The sequence below is a fragment of the Scyliorhinus torazame genome, chromosome 17 (genome assembly GCF_047496885.1).
Source record: "Scyliorhinus torazame isolate Kashiwa2021f chromosome 17, sScyTor2.1, whole genome shotgun sequence".
Taxonomy (NCBI): Eukaryota; Metazoa; Chordata; class Chondrichthyes; order Carcharhiniformes; family Scyliorhinidae; genus Scyliorhinus; species Scyliorhinus torazame.
Window position 1 is genome coordinate 167,688,966 of NC_092723.1, and position 13,521 is coordinate 167,702,486.

The 13,521-nt window shown below is 51.7% G+C and overlaps 1 protein-coding gene across 9 annotated transcripts in view; it reads right to left on the bottom strand.

The window, feature by feature from the left end:
* The window catches only part of caskin1 (CASK interacting protein 1), a 733,094-nt gene that overhangs the window by 130,264 nt on the left and 589,309 nt on the right, over positions 1 to 13,521 (bottom strand). For all 9 annotated transcript variants that reach the window (XM_072481603.1, XM_072481604.1, XM_072481602.1 and 6 more), the window contains exons 7-8: positions 6,689 to 6,797; positions 3,111 to 3,219 (exon numbers count right to left, since the gene is read on the bottom strand). In XM_072481603.1, coding sequence (XP_072337704.1) covers positions 3,111 to 3,219; positions 6,689 to 6,797 — 218 coding nt within the window. The remainder of the gene's footprint in view (positions 1 to 3,110; positions 3,220 to 6,688; positions 6,798 to 13,521) is intronic.

Sequence of the window (13,521 nt, forward strand, 5' to 3'; positions counted from 1 at the left end):
TACTCGGCCTGGACTTCCAGTGCAACCTCCAGAGCCTAACATTGAAATTCGGCGGGCCCCTACCACCCCTTGCTGTTTGCGGCTTCGCGACCCTAAAGGTTGACCCACCTTCCCTATTTGCAAACTTAACCCCAGATTGCAAACCCATCACCACCAGGAGAAGACGGTACAGCGCCCAGGACAGGACCTTCATCAGGTCCGAAGTCCAGCAACTGCTTCAGGAAGGCATCATCGAGGCCAGAAACAGCCCCTGGAGAGCCCAAGTGGTAGTGGTGAAAACTGGGGAGAAACACAGAATGGTCGTGGACTACAGCCAGACCATCAATCGGTACACGCAGCTCGACGCGTACGCCCTCCCACGCATATCTGATATGGTCAATCAGATTGCACAGTACCGGGTCTTCTCAACTGTGGACCTTAAATCCACCTACCATCAGCTCCCCATCCGTAAGGCGGACCGCCCATACACTGCCTTCGAGGCAGATGGCTGCCTTTACCACTTTCTCAGGGTTCCTTTCGGCGTCACCAATGGGGTCTCGGTTTTCCAACGGGAAATGGACTGAATGGTCGACCGGTACGGGCTGCGGGCCACTTTCCCGTACCTTGACATTGTCACCATCTGCGGCCACGATCAGCAGGACCATGACGCCAACCTTGCCAAATTTCTCTGCATCGCCCCTCCTCAACCTCACTTACAACAAGGAGAAGTGCGTGTTCAGCACGAACCGCTCAGCCATCCTCGGCTATGTGGTCCAGAACGGAGTTCTGGGGCCGATCCCGACAACATGCGCCCCCTCATGGAACTCCCCCTCCCCCACTGCCCCAAGGCCCTCAAACATTGCCTGGCGTTCTTTTCTTACTACGCCCAGTGGGTCCCAAATTATGCGGCCAAGGCCCGCCCACTCATCCAATCCACTTTTTTTCCCCTAACGGCCGAGGCTCACCAGGGCCTTCAACCGTATTAAGGCCGACATCGCCAAGGCCGCGATGTACGCAGTCGACGAGACGCTCCCCTTCCAAGTCGAGAGCGATGCATCAGACGTCGCTCTGGCTGCCACCCTCAACCAGCAGGCAGGCCCGTGGCATTCTTTTCACGAACCCTTCATGCCTCCGAAATTCGGCACTCCTCCGTCGAAAAAGAGGCCCAAGCCATTGTTGAAGCTGTGCGGCATTGGAGGCATTACCTGGCCAGCAGGAGATTCACTCTCCTCACTGACCAACTTTCATGTTTAACAACACACAGCGGGGCAAGATCAAAAACGATAAAATCTTGAGGTGGAGGATCGAGCTCTCCACCTACAACTACGAGATTTTGTATCGCCCCGGTAAGCTCAACGAGCCCCCCAGATGCCCTATCCCGAGGTACATGTGCCAGCGAACAGGTGGACCGACTCCGGACTCTGCACGACAACCTTTGTCACCCGGGAGTCACACACATGTACCACTTCATCAAGGGCCGCAATCCGCCCTACTCCGTTGAGGAAGTCAGGGCTATCACCAGGGACTGCTAGGTCTGCGCGGAGTGCAAACCGCACTTCAGCTAGCCAGACCATGCGCGCCTGGTGAAGGCCTCCCGCCCCTTTGAACGCCTCAGCATGGACTTCAAAGGGCCCCTCCCCTCCACTGACCGTAACACGTACTTCCTCAGTGTGGTCGATGAGTACTCCAGATTCCCCTTCGCCATCCCATGCCCTGATATGACCTCTGCCACCGTCATCAAAGCCCTCAACACCATCTTTGCTCTGTTCGGTTTCCCCGCCTATGTCCACAGCGACAGGGGATCCTCATTCATGAGCGATGAGCTGCGTCAGTTCCTGCTCAACAAAGGTATCGCCTCGAGCAGGATGACCAGATTTAACCCCCGGAGAAACGGGCAGGTGGAGAGGGAGAATGGGACAGTTGGGAGGGCCGTCCAGCTGGCCCTACTGTCCAGAAGTCTCCCAGCCTCCCGCTGGCAGGAGCTCCTCCCCGACGCACTGCACTCCTTTCGGTCGCTTCTATGCACTGCGACTAATGACACACCCCATGAACGTCTCTTTGCCTTCCCCAGGAAGTCCACCTCCGGGGTGTCGCTCCTGACTTGGCTCGCAGCTCCAGGACCCGTACTCCTCCGTAGGCACGTCCGCCTCCACAAGGCGGACCCATTGGTTGAAAGGGTACAGCTACTCCACGCCAACCCGCATTACGCCTACGTAGCGTACCCCGACGGCCGCCAAGATACTGTCTCTCTCAGGGACATGGCACCAGCTGGTTCCACACACACACCCCTCCGACCCCGCGCCACCCTCCCCTTCCCCGGCACACCCCACCGCAGCCCCCGCCCCAGGACAATCCATCCTCCCCCTGCCCACGCCCGAGGACGACGAGGATTTCGGCACGCTCCCGGAGTCACCGAGGACCAGACCGACACCGGAATCGCCACCGCCACTGCAGCACTCCCAACGGCAGATCAAGGCTCCGGACTGACTGAACCTGTAACTTGATCGGGACTCCATTTTTCTCTGTAGTTAAAACATGTACTTGTATATAGTTCTCACCCCCCGCCCCCACCCCCACCGCCGGACTCAATTTTAACAGGGGGTGAATGTGGTAGTCACCACTGATGTATATATTAGGTGATTTGTGGTAAGGCCCTGTACTACAGGTACGGGGGTAGTTCCCTGCCTGCTGGCTCCGCCCAGTAGACGGAGTATAAATATGCGTGCTCCCCATACAGCAGCCATTTCGCCAGCTGCTGTAGGAGGCCACACATCTTTTGCATTCAAACCTTGTCTTTGTGTAATTGATCGTGCATCACTGTGAAAAGCCCCAAGTCGCCACATCCCGGCGCCAGTTCGGGGAGGCTGGTATGGGAATTGAACCCACACTGCTGGCCTGCCTTGGTCTACTTTAAAAGCCAGCTATTTAGCCCAGTGTGCTAAAGATGTTGACTGCTGCTTGCAACTTAGCTGGAAGACTTCCCACATTACAAAACCTCAAAGATAATTTGCTGACTGTGAAAGACATTGGGTCCAGGGGTCACGCAAGGAGATATATAAATGCAAGCTTTATTGTAGGGCGCAGAGTCTACCACAGAGCAGTCTGAAACACCTTTATACTTTCAGACTTACCTCGGAGCATTTGTTTGATCTCTTTGCTTGCTTGCGTTGCTGTGAACTGATGAACAATGTCCAGAGCCGACTGACTGTAAGTGTTCTTGATGTGTGCGTTGATCCCACTCTGAAACACAATTCAAGCTTTGGGTGTGAAAAATGTGTAATTACTGTTAAAGCTCCTCTGTCTACCAATGACAATGCTCAAAATTCCCAATGAATGAGGAAATCAAATGACTCAAATAATTAAAGCTTTGTGGTGGGATTCTCCATTGGCTGACGGCGAAATCGCGAAACGCGATTGGGGCAGAATCGGTTCCGACACCAAAATCGCGGCAGGCACCTATTTAGATGCCAAATCGCAATTCTCCGTCATCTCGACAGCGGCGTCAATGTGGTCCAGAACGCACGAACCGTGAACACCGTTTGCATGTTATTAGTGGGCCCGGCCTGGTATTCTCCGGGTCCTCCACAATTCTCCGCCTTCCAATGTGGCGAGTTCCCGGTGGCGCGGTTCGCTTGTGCTTTTAAAAATCGTGGAACCGGCGTGGCGGCTGCAGAGGGAGAGAGAGGGGGTACGGAAGGTGTCCAATATCGCCATAGTTTGCTGACAGTTGTGCCGCTGGCCGGGAGCTCCTGCCAGGGCCGGGGACAGGAGCAGGGGGTGGCCAGGAGGTGGGCTGTGGGGTCGGGGTGGATTGCTAGAAAGGCAGCCATGCAGCTGCGCACACTGCTAACACTGTGAACAAAGGGCCACAGGTCGTATAGGTGCCCTCCCAGGCCACCCCACTAGGTGCCCTCTGACCCAGCCGATCCATCGGCTGTATGGGTGCGCTCCAGCACAACCAGTGCCTTCCGGACAGCTGACTACGCACACTTTTGCGCCGTCCAGCTCATTAAGTAAGCCTCCGCGAGGAGCTTGCTGATTCTTGTGGGGGGGGGGACTGGCAGGAAGTCGCTGCGCCTGCCGTTACCTCATGGGGTCAAAGGTCTGGGCACCATATTTAAAGGGCACCCGGACAGCCTGCACGGTCACTGCTCGACCCTTCCCGAATAACCCTTCATCCCTTCCTTGGTTACCCTTCATGCGACTTGTGGCCCATTACCCGGTCTCAAGCCTAGGCTGGCATTTACAGACATTCCCCAATGAGGACAATGCAGCGGCAACTCATCGTGGACGACGTCTAACTCGCTTAGGCGCAACCGTAAAGTTGAACGTTTTAACTTCTGACTGCCGGAGAACTTAATTTGGAGGGGGAATTTAATTCCGACGAGGATCCCTTTAAATGAGCCTAGGCACGCAAACGGACCGGCCGACACTGCTCACCAGGAAGCTCGACCCACCTTTAGGCCGGGATTATCCGATCTGACTTCACCCCAGCACCTCTGCCAGCGAGAGCGGAGAACCTGGTGCTGAGCCAACACTCCGTTCACTGCAGCGGGACTGGAGAATCCCACCAGCGGGTACGGACGGAGAATTCCGGCTTTAATGTCCCAAGAACATAATTCCAAAACTTCATCCCCACCCCCACCTTGCTTCCCGCTGTTGGCAGGACTGGAAGATTCCACCCGTTGCTGAGGCGATTGACCTGTACAGGCATCACGGTTGAGCTCAGTCCAGCAACGGTGCGTCCACAGTTGGAGCCATACTGACATTCCACCTCCCATCCAAGAACGCTGAGGTCAGTTATAGACTTCTCCACCGAGTCCCAAATGGCCACTCATTGAACTTTGCACTATGGACACCAGGCAGTGCATGCGCTCACTGAGGCAAGGAAATTCTTTGCTGAGAACTTCATATTCTCTCCACAGCTTGACAACAATATCACGGACCTGTTCTTATGAATAAATATACTGCAGAAACGAACAAATTCCTGCCAAAATATTGCAATATTGGTGCTATTTTCCCCTCATTTGGAAATTGCCCACATTTCACTGGGGAACTCATGAGCTGTTTTAATGATATAATTGGGTACAGAATGCGCAACAGAAAATAGATGCACCAGCATCTGTGAAGTCTCATTCCTTCAGGGTGTGAATTGTTGTTTGAAATATGTAAAAACAAAAATCACAGTTACGCTCAACCCTTTTTCTTACTGTTCCTTTCAGCCTCTTTCAATCTTTTCCCCGTCTCTTCAGTATCCACAAACTCTAATCCTTATTCACAAACTCTAATTCACTCTCCTTTGGTCCTTCCTTCCCTTAAATCTTAATATGAATCCCAATTAGTGAAGGAGATACCCAGCTTGTCCCATCTGTTCCCTGCTGTCCTTGCCTTTAAACAAGACGTGTAGCTGGGCTATTTAACTGTGCAGGCATCACATGTGGGCAAACACTTCACACGCACCATCAGGTCTAACAGAGGGCTCGCTGTGTGCTGGCCCAGTGTGGCTGATCCATAAGACCATAAGACATAGGAGCAGAATTAGGCCACTCGGCCCATCAAGTCTGCTCCGCCATTTAATCATGGCTTATATTTTCTCATCCCCATTCTCCTGCCTTCTCCCCATAACCCCTGATCCCCTTATTAATCAAGAACCTGTCTATCCCTGCCTTAAAGACACTCAGTGATTTGGCCTCCACAGCCTTCTGCAGTAAAGAGTTCCACAGATTCACCACCCTCTGGCTGAAGAAATTCCTCCTCATCTCAGTTTTAAAGGATCGTCCCTTTAGTCTGAGGTGGTGTCCTCTAGTTCTAGTTTTTCCTGCAAGTGGAAACATCCTCTCCACGTCCACTCGATCCAGGCCTCGCAGTATCCTGTAAGTTTCAATAAAATCCCCCCTCATCCTTCTAAACTTCAACTAGTACAGACCCAGAGTCCTCAACCGTTCCTCATATGACAAGTTCTTCATTCCAGGGATCATTCTTGTGAATCTCCTCTGGATCCTTTCCAAGGCCAGCACATCCTTCGTTAGATACGGGACCCAAAACTGCTCACAATGCTCCAAATGGGGTCTGACTAGAGTGTTATACAGCCTCAGAAGTACACCCCTGGTCCTGTATTCTAGCCCTCTTGACATGAATGCTAACATTGCATTTGCCTTCTTAACTGCCGACTGAACCTGCACATTAACCTTAAGAGAATCATGAACAAGGACTCCCAAGTCCCTTTGTGCTTCTGATTTCCTAAGCATTTCCCCATTTAGAAAATAGTCTATGCCTTAATTCCTCCTTCCAAAGTGCATAACCTCACACTTGTCCACATTGTATTTCATTTGCCACTTCATTGCCCACTCTCCTAGCTTGTCCATATCCTTCTGCAGCCCCCTTGCTTCCTCAATACTACCTGTCCCTCTATAGATCTTTGTATCATCTGCAAATTTAGCAACAGTGCCTTCAATTCCTTCTTCTAGAATATTTATGTATATTGTAAAAAGTTGTGGTCCCAGCACAGACCCCTGAGGCACATCACTAGTCACCGACTGCCATCCTGAAAAAGACCCCTTTATCCCCACTCTCTGTATTCTGCCAGTCAGCCAATCCTCTATCCATGCCAGGATCTTACCCTAAACACCATGGGCTTTTAACTTATTTAACAGTCTCCTAAGCGGCACCAAAGTTGATCCAATGTAACTTCCCTCACAAAATCCCTTACTTCCAAGAGCAAACGGACCACGTCAGTCTTCCCACACAGTGCGGCTTCATGCAGAGCTGTCCCAGCCTTTGTCTGGCGATTGATATCTATTCCCGCCTGTAGCAGAAGCCTGCAAAAACACAAATAAAAATGCTGAGGGAAATGTAACGATGGCAGTAATAAATTAAACAGTAAAACATGCGTCACAGCGAAAGTGCATTTAAATTTCACCATTCCGATTTACGTTTGTATCATCTACCTGGGGAGAAAGAAAAACCAAAGAAAAGTTCGGGCAGCACTTTAAAAAGATACAGCTGAAGACGGCAAAAGATTTTCTCACCTACTCCGAGAGGGATGGGGGATTATCATTGCTGTCTCAATCTGAGAGGAAATCATATTCGCTCACACTCCATGTACAGTAGGTACTTTAACCGGCACTGCCTCTCTTAGAAATGACTGGAGAGCAAATTAACTCTCTCAAACATGTTGAGACCAAACTGTTATCAGCGGGGGGGGGGGGGGGGGGGGGGGGGGGGGGCAAGGAATGATTGACACCGGCTGACAACAGATTTAATCCATAAAAGCACTGCACAAAGCAAAGGCTACTTAGTCCATCTTCTCTGCTCAGACACTCAATCAGAAGACTCCACGCCACTCATATTATCCGCTGAAGCGAATATTTTTTCGCAGACGGTCCCTCCCAAACTTTTTCCTGGTGTGAGTGAACATTTGGGGGCGAGGGGGATTTTGAGAGGGGGGAGAGGCGAGACTTCAGCTGTCGCGCAGGTGGAGGGAACAGGAGCTGAGCATTGCGGGAGTAGATGAGAAGGCAGGGCGTCTCCTGAATAAAAAAGATAGACACCTACCTTTTCACGTAGTTTCTGTTTCAGCAACTAGGCCTCAGCCTGTAGTCCATCAGGGCGCGCCCGCCAATAGACTAAAAACCCGAGGATTTGAAGGCAGCCTGGCAGCTCCAAAGCAGCCACAAAATCCTGTCTCATGAAGCCATTCAGGGTGGAGACCCACAGCTTGGGAAGCCCTTTCTTTAGAAACTTTCTCGGATCCTGAAGACAATCATGCAAAACTGCAGTGCGTCCTCCCACTTTCACATCACGTTGGCGGGCAGTGGTTATGCCCAGAAATCTGGAGGTCTTCTCAGCCAACAGCACAGTTCTGAAGAAGATTCAGGAGGACGCTCTTGGTTCCCTTTCTCCCTGTGCTGCTGCCAGACCTGCTGAGATTCACCAGCCTTTTCTATTTTCACTTCAAATTTTCAGCATGCGCAGAATGTCACGTGTTCTTCACTCGGCAGCACTCTTGCCTCTGAACTGATAGTCCGCTGCAGCGTGCGTTGCCAGAAGCTCTCAGTCTTCTGGGTGCAATATTAAACCGAGGACCTGCCTGACCTCTCGGGTGGCTGTAAAGGATAACATGAAGAAGAGCGACTGACCTATCCCCAGTGTCCTTGCCGATATTTATCCCTCAACCAACATCACAAACAGCAGCTTGGCTGGTGATTACGGCATTGCAGTTTTGTGGGAGCTTGCTGTGCGTAAATTGGTTACCGTGTTTCCTACATTACAACAGTAACTACACTTCCAGAATACACCATTGACTGTGGAAATGCAAACCTTTCTTCCTCGTAATCCAGAGGCACAAATTCCAAACCCACTCTGTCAGTTTGAGAAGTTTAATTCAGTTTCAAATGGCCACATCACCCGTGCTTTCACATTCCTGTGTTTTAACCTCGCAAATTATTTAATGCTCATTCGCAGTCGCTATGTTGAGCTGGGGGCACGTGCCCGCATCCTGTCATAAGTAAAATCACCCGAGTTGAGCCAGATAGAATGTACTGGGTAACCGGTTACGACAGGGTGGGGGAGGGATGGGCGGGACGGGTTGGTCACCTGGCACTCTGCGGCGTTTCGAGAAGGGGTCCCACCACTGCCCTTCACAAAGGATGGGAAATGAATGCAGCCCTGCCAGTGATGTTTGTTTTGTTACCTGTGTGGTAGGTAACATGTGCTACTCAAACCTTGGTTAGTGATGAGGTCTTCGGAATCTCGATGAAGAAGACTTGAACTCGTCCAGTCGTAACAAAAGGTTTATTGAGTAACTATTAACAATAATTGCATGAGTTCTTTACTTCAACTTTGATAGTAGTGATAAGGTTAACACGATCTAACTACGGTAACTATGCGTAACTCACTAGCCATCTGAACTAGTCTGCTATTGCCCTGGTCACAGTGCACCCAAGAGAGAGAGAGACCCAATGTGGTTGCCTTTTATACCCCTGTTGGTCCGGCCCTCTAGTGATCATGTGGTGCTACTGATTACACCTTAACCCCTTGTGTACATGCACATATAGAGATCACTACAATGTTCACAACCACTGCAATAAGAAAACCACTGAGAGGCTCTAAACATCCCACTTCCTATTGATAGTTGAAGGGACACAATTCAATCCGTGTTGGTCACTGGCCTAAACTTTTGGGGTATAAATGAGTTTTGAGTTTCCCATCCCACCCAGAATAGTATCAGTATGGCACACACCAGCAGGACTTTGGCAGATGCTTCATCCTTCACCTAAACCAGTGGCATTAATTCATCCCGCAGCAAGTATCCAACCCTCTCTTCTTTATCTGCTCCTCTCCTGCCCTGTTTCTGCGAGGCCGATCAGGGGATGATAAAATACCCAAATGTTGTACATTGAAAAAACACGAGAGTTGGAAACATTAGAATCGTAGCATCCCTACAGTACAGAAGGAGGCCATTCAGCCCATCGAGTCTGCACCGAGCCTCTGACAGAGCACCCCACCGAGGCCTAAACCCCACACAATCCCTATGACCCCATCTACAGCCAATTGATCATGGCCAATCCACCAATCACTGGACTGTGGGAGGAAACCGGAGCACCCGGAGGAAACCCACACACACACGGGGAGAACGTGCAGACTCCACACAAGCAGTCACCCGAGGTCGGAATTGAAGCTGGGTCCCTGGTGCTGTGAGGCAGCAGTGCTAACCACTGTGTCACCGTGCCGCGCCAATGAAACCCGAACGAGGTTTTAAAAAAAGATTCTGTTTCCTTTAGCTATGTTCTGGTCTTTCTGTTCTTCTATTTCTTTGAACGGGTCTCAGCATTAGTGAGAAATTGCAAAGCTATAATAGGCTGCAGACTGCACTGTCAACTCTGGTAGTGTCTCCCCACACAGGAGCTTCTCAATCTCTGAATGTCCCCAAAAAGGGAATTAGTGAGTGAATCCAGACACCAAAACATGGAGCAGGTTAGAAGTCAAAGTCCTTCTCACTACTCTTCCCCTTCCCACAGAACAGCTCTGGCAGAGATCTCATTCTGCCTCTGGTATGTGCCACCGGAAGAGGTAAAAAAATGTTTATTCCATTGAACCATGCTCTTTACCATGATAAGATTTTTAAGATAATGAAGTGGTTCAAAAGAGGAGGCAGGGAGGTGCTGTTTCCACTCATGCAGATAGGCAAAACTTGAAGGCACTGTGGTAAACACCACTAGTGATATTGTACATGTTACGGCACTGCCCGTATATTACAGGTACAACGGTAAATCCCTGCCTGCTGGCTCCGCCCAGCAGGTGGCGTATAAAAGTGGATGCTCTCCTGCGCTGCTGCCATTCTGGTTCCAGCGACAGGAGGCACAACAGCTTGTTCAAAAAGCCTCGATTGTTTCACTATTCTCGTCTCGTGGTAATTGACGGTACATCAGGCGCAAATATAAAATAGTAATGAATAAACCTAATCAGGAATTCAGGAGGAATTATTTTGCAAAGAGTGACATTTCATTGGAATGTGAAACTCGCCACGACAAAGAGTGATTGTGGTGAATAGTGTAGGTGAATTCTCCACCGCCGAGACTCTCCGATCCGCCAGCAGCACACCCCCTCCTACAGGTTTCCCGGGGGGCGTGGGGTGCCTACGATGGGAAATCCCATTGGCCATCAGCGGGAATGGAGAATCCCACGGCACGCCATCGAGGCTGGGGAGGCGGAGAGTTCATCCCGGGATTTATGTAAGGAAAGGTTAGATAAACACATTGGGCTGGATTCTCCGATTGTGAGGCTATGTCTCGGAGGAAGTATCTAGTTTTACAATTAAAACGTCGCCCAGTGGGGGGCCAGCAGCCGGGCCGGGCAAAACTCCCGGCGTTCACGACATAACCAAATGGAGAATTGCCGGGTCCGTGGCCGGGCATGTAGATGGTGACGACCTGCAGCCATCGCGACGTACAACATGGCGCCGGCACGCAGGGACCCGGCCTGCCACGTAGTGTCCCCCTGGATCCCCCCCTCGCTACTGCTGGACCACCCCCCACCAGTCCCCCCCAGCCGACTCCGAAGCACCCTCCCCCTGCCAGCTGCACGGCTCCCCCCCCCCCCACCCCGACTGTGGCAGCGCTGGACATAGTCCGTTGCTGCCACGCCGGGTTTACGCAAACTCAGACCACACGCGACCCGCGCAGTCGGGAACTCGGCCTATAGGGGGAGGGGGGAGCATCGGGGGAGGGCCTCAAAGCGACGCGCTGACGGCGTCACATCGGCGTGCGGCATGCTTCAGATGACACCGATTTGGAGGGGGCGGAGCATCAGAAAAACGGCACGGCCCCGATTCGGGCACAAACAGGGATTCTCCGCCCGGTCACCGGTTACGATTTCGGCATCAGGCAACGGAGAATCCCGCCCACTGGGATTCTCCTTCATCTGCTACCGGTAACGGAGTTCCCGATGTGGCGGAGAATCTCACATAGGGCAAAAATGGGCTCAGTGCCCGTTGCGATGCTCCAGTACCCCGCTGGCAGCGGCATTGAGTTTCTTTGCGCCCTGCGCCAATGGGAGGATGCAGATGGGTCATTTGAGCCCATTTGCATCCCATTAACGGAATGAATGCCGGATTCTCCAAATCTCGGGGACTTTCTGGCCCTCTCGGCTGGGAGTCATGCGGGCATGGATTGATGCAAGTACTTGCTGGCGTGGCCCTGATGTGATGGACCTCACGGTGGGCCAAGTGGGTAGATATTTAACATAGATACCCCCAAAGTCCATCAGATGGACCCCCTCCCCCCCACAATACAAATCCTGCCCATCCCACACCCAGTCACCTCATCCGACCCCGCCATCAGACTCCCCACCAGGAACTCTCATTAGACCCAACACTAGCGACTCCCATCAGACCCCACCTGAGACCCCCACCAGAGACTCCCATATCAAAGACCCCCTATCAGAGACTCCCACCAGAGTCCCCCACAAGAGACCCTCAACAAACCACCCATCTGACCTGCCAATATCAGTGAACCCCACAGAACCCCATATCAGAGACCATCCCATCAGAGACCCCATAGATCAGAGACCCCCATATAGATACCACCCCATACCAGAGACACCCCCCCCTCATAAGTCACTAAAGAGTCAATAAACCTCAAGAGCAGTTCAGCCAGAAATAGTGAAAAATCACTGCTTTTTCACTTTCCAATTCCTTACAACTGCTGCCTCAGACAGATGTGTAGAAAGCAGCAGCTGTTACTTCATGGAAAGCTAAAACACACCACAAGGCTCTGATCCTTTGATCTGTGAGGTTTTTATTCACTTTCAAAGACAAATGGCTTTTAGTAGGCTGTAATTGGCAAGGTAATAGCTTCTAGACAATCAGGTATCTGGATTGTGTATTTTCATTTCCCTTCACGCTTGAATGCATCTCATGTACTCTGCATTGAAATGAACTATAATGTCTATATGTGATTTTCAGCGGGCGGCCCGATAGCCGGTTTCAGAATGGAATCCTTTGAGCTCCCCGTCAAGCATAAATTTGCATGGCAAGGGAGAAGGAATCACTTTTCGGCACCACTCCTAGTGCCAGCGCAAAGCAGACAAGATTCATTTCCATAAGGGAACATAGGGCTGGATTCTCCGATTTTGAGGCTATGTCTGGAGGAAGTGTCTCGTTTTATGATGAAAAAGTTGGCGTCGCCCCGCACCGATGCTCTGCCCGGTGGGGGGCTAGCAGCCGCACCACGTAAAACTCCCGTCGTCCCCGACGTAAACGGCCGGAGAATTGCCGGGTCCGTGGCTGTACATGTGCACGGCGGCTACCTGCAATGGTCGCGCCATACAACATGGAGCCGGCTGCGCACGGAACCGGTCTGCCGGCTAGTGCCCCCTTCGCCACCTCCGGACGACCCCCACCAGTCCCTCCAGTCCCCGCTGAAGCCCCCCCTACCAGCGGAACGGCTCCCCCCTCCAACTGTGGCGGTGCTGGACACAGTCCGCAGCCGCCACACGAGGTTGATGAAAACTCAGAACACACATGTCCCGCATCGCCAGGAAGTCGGGCCATCGGGGGCGGAGCATCGGGGGAGGGCCTTTAGGTGACGTCTTGAGGCCGTCCCAACAGCGTGCATCGTACTCCCGATGATGCCATTTCGGAGGGGGCGGAGCATCCAAAAACTGGTGCCGCCCCCCCATTACGTCATCAATAAGGATTCTCCGCCCAATCGCCGATTACGATATCCCACCCATTGTGTCCCAAACGGAGAATCCTGCCCTAATTAAGAGCAGGTTATGCTGAGAGGGTAAGAGAAAGTGGGATGTCAGGAGGCTAGTGTGGAGCATATACATTGGCATAAATCAGTCGGGCCAAATGGCCTGTTTCTGTGCTGTAAGTACGATGAAAGAAAGTGAAGGGAACATAAAGATAAATATGGCGAAGACTTTTATAGCTGATAATATTTGCGTCTATTCTGACCTCTTTTAGTCTTCTGTATTTGTGCCCAGATTGCAGGGGGAAAAAGAACATTCAGTCTGACATTGACTTTTTTACCAACACAA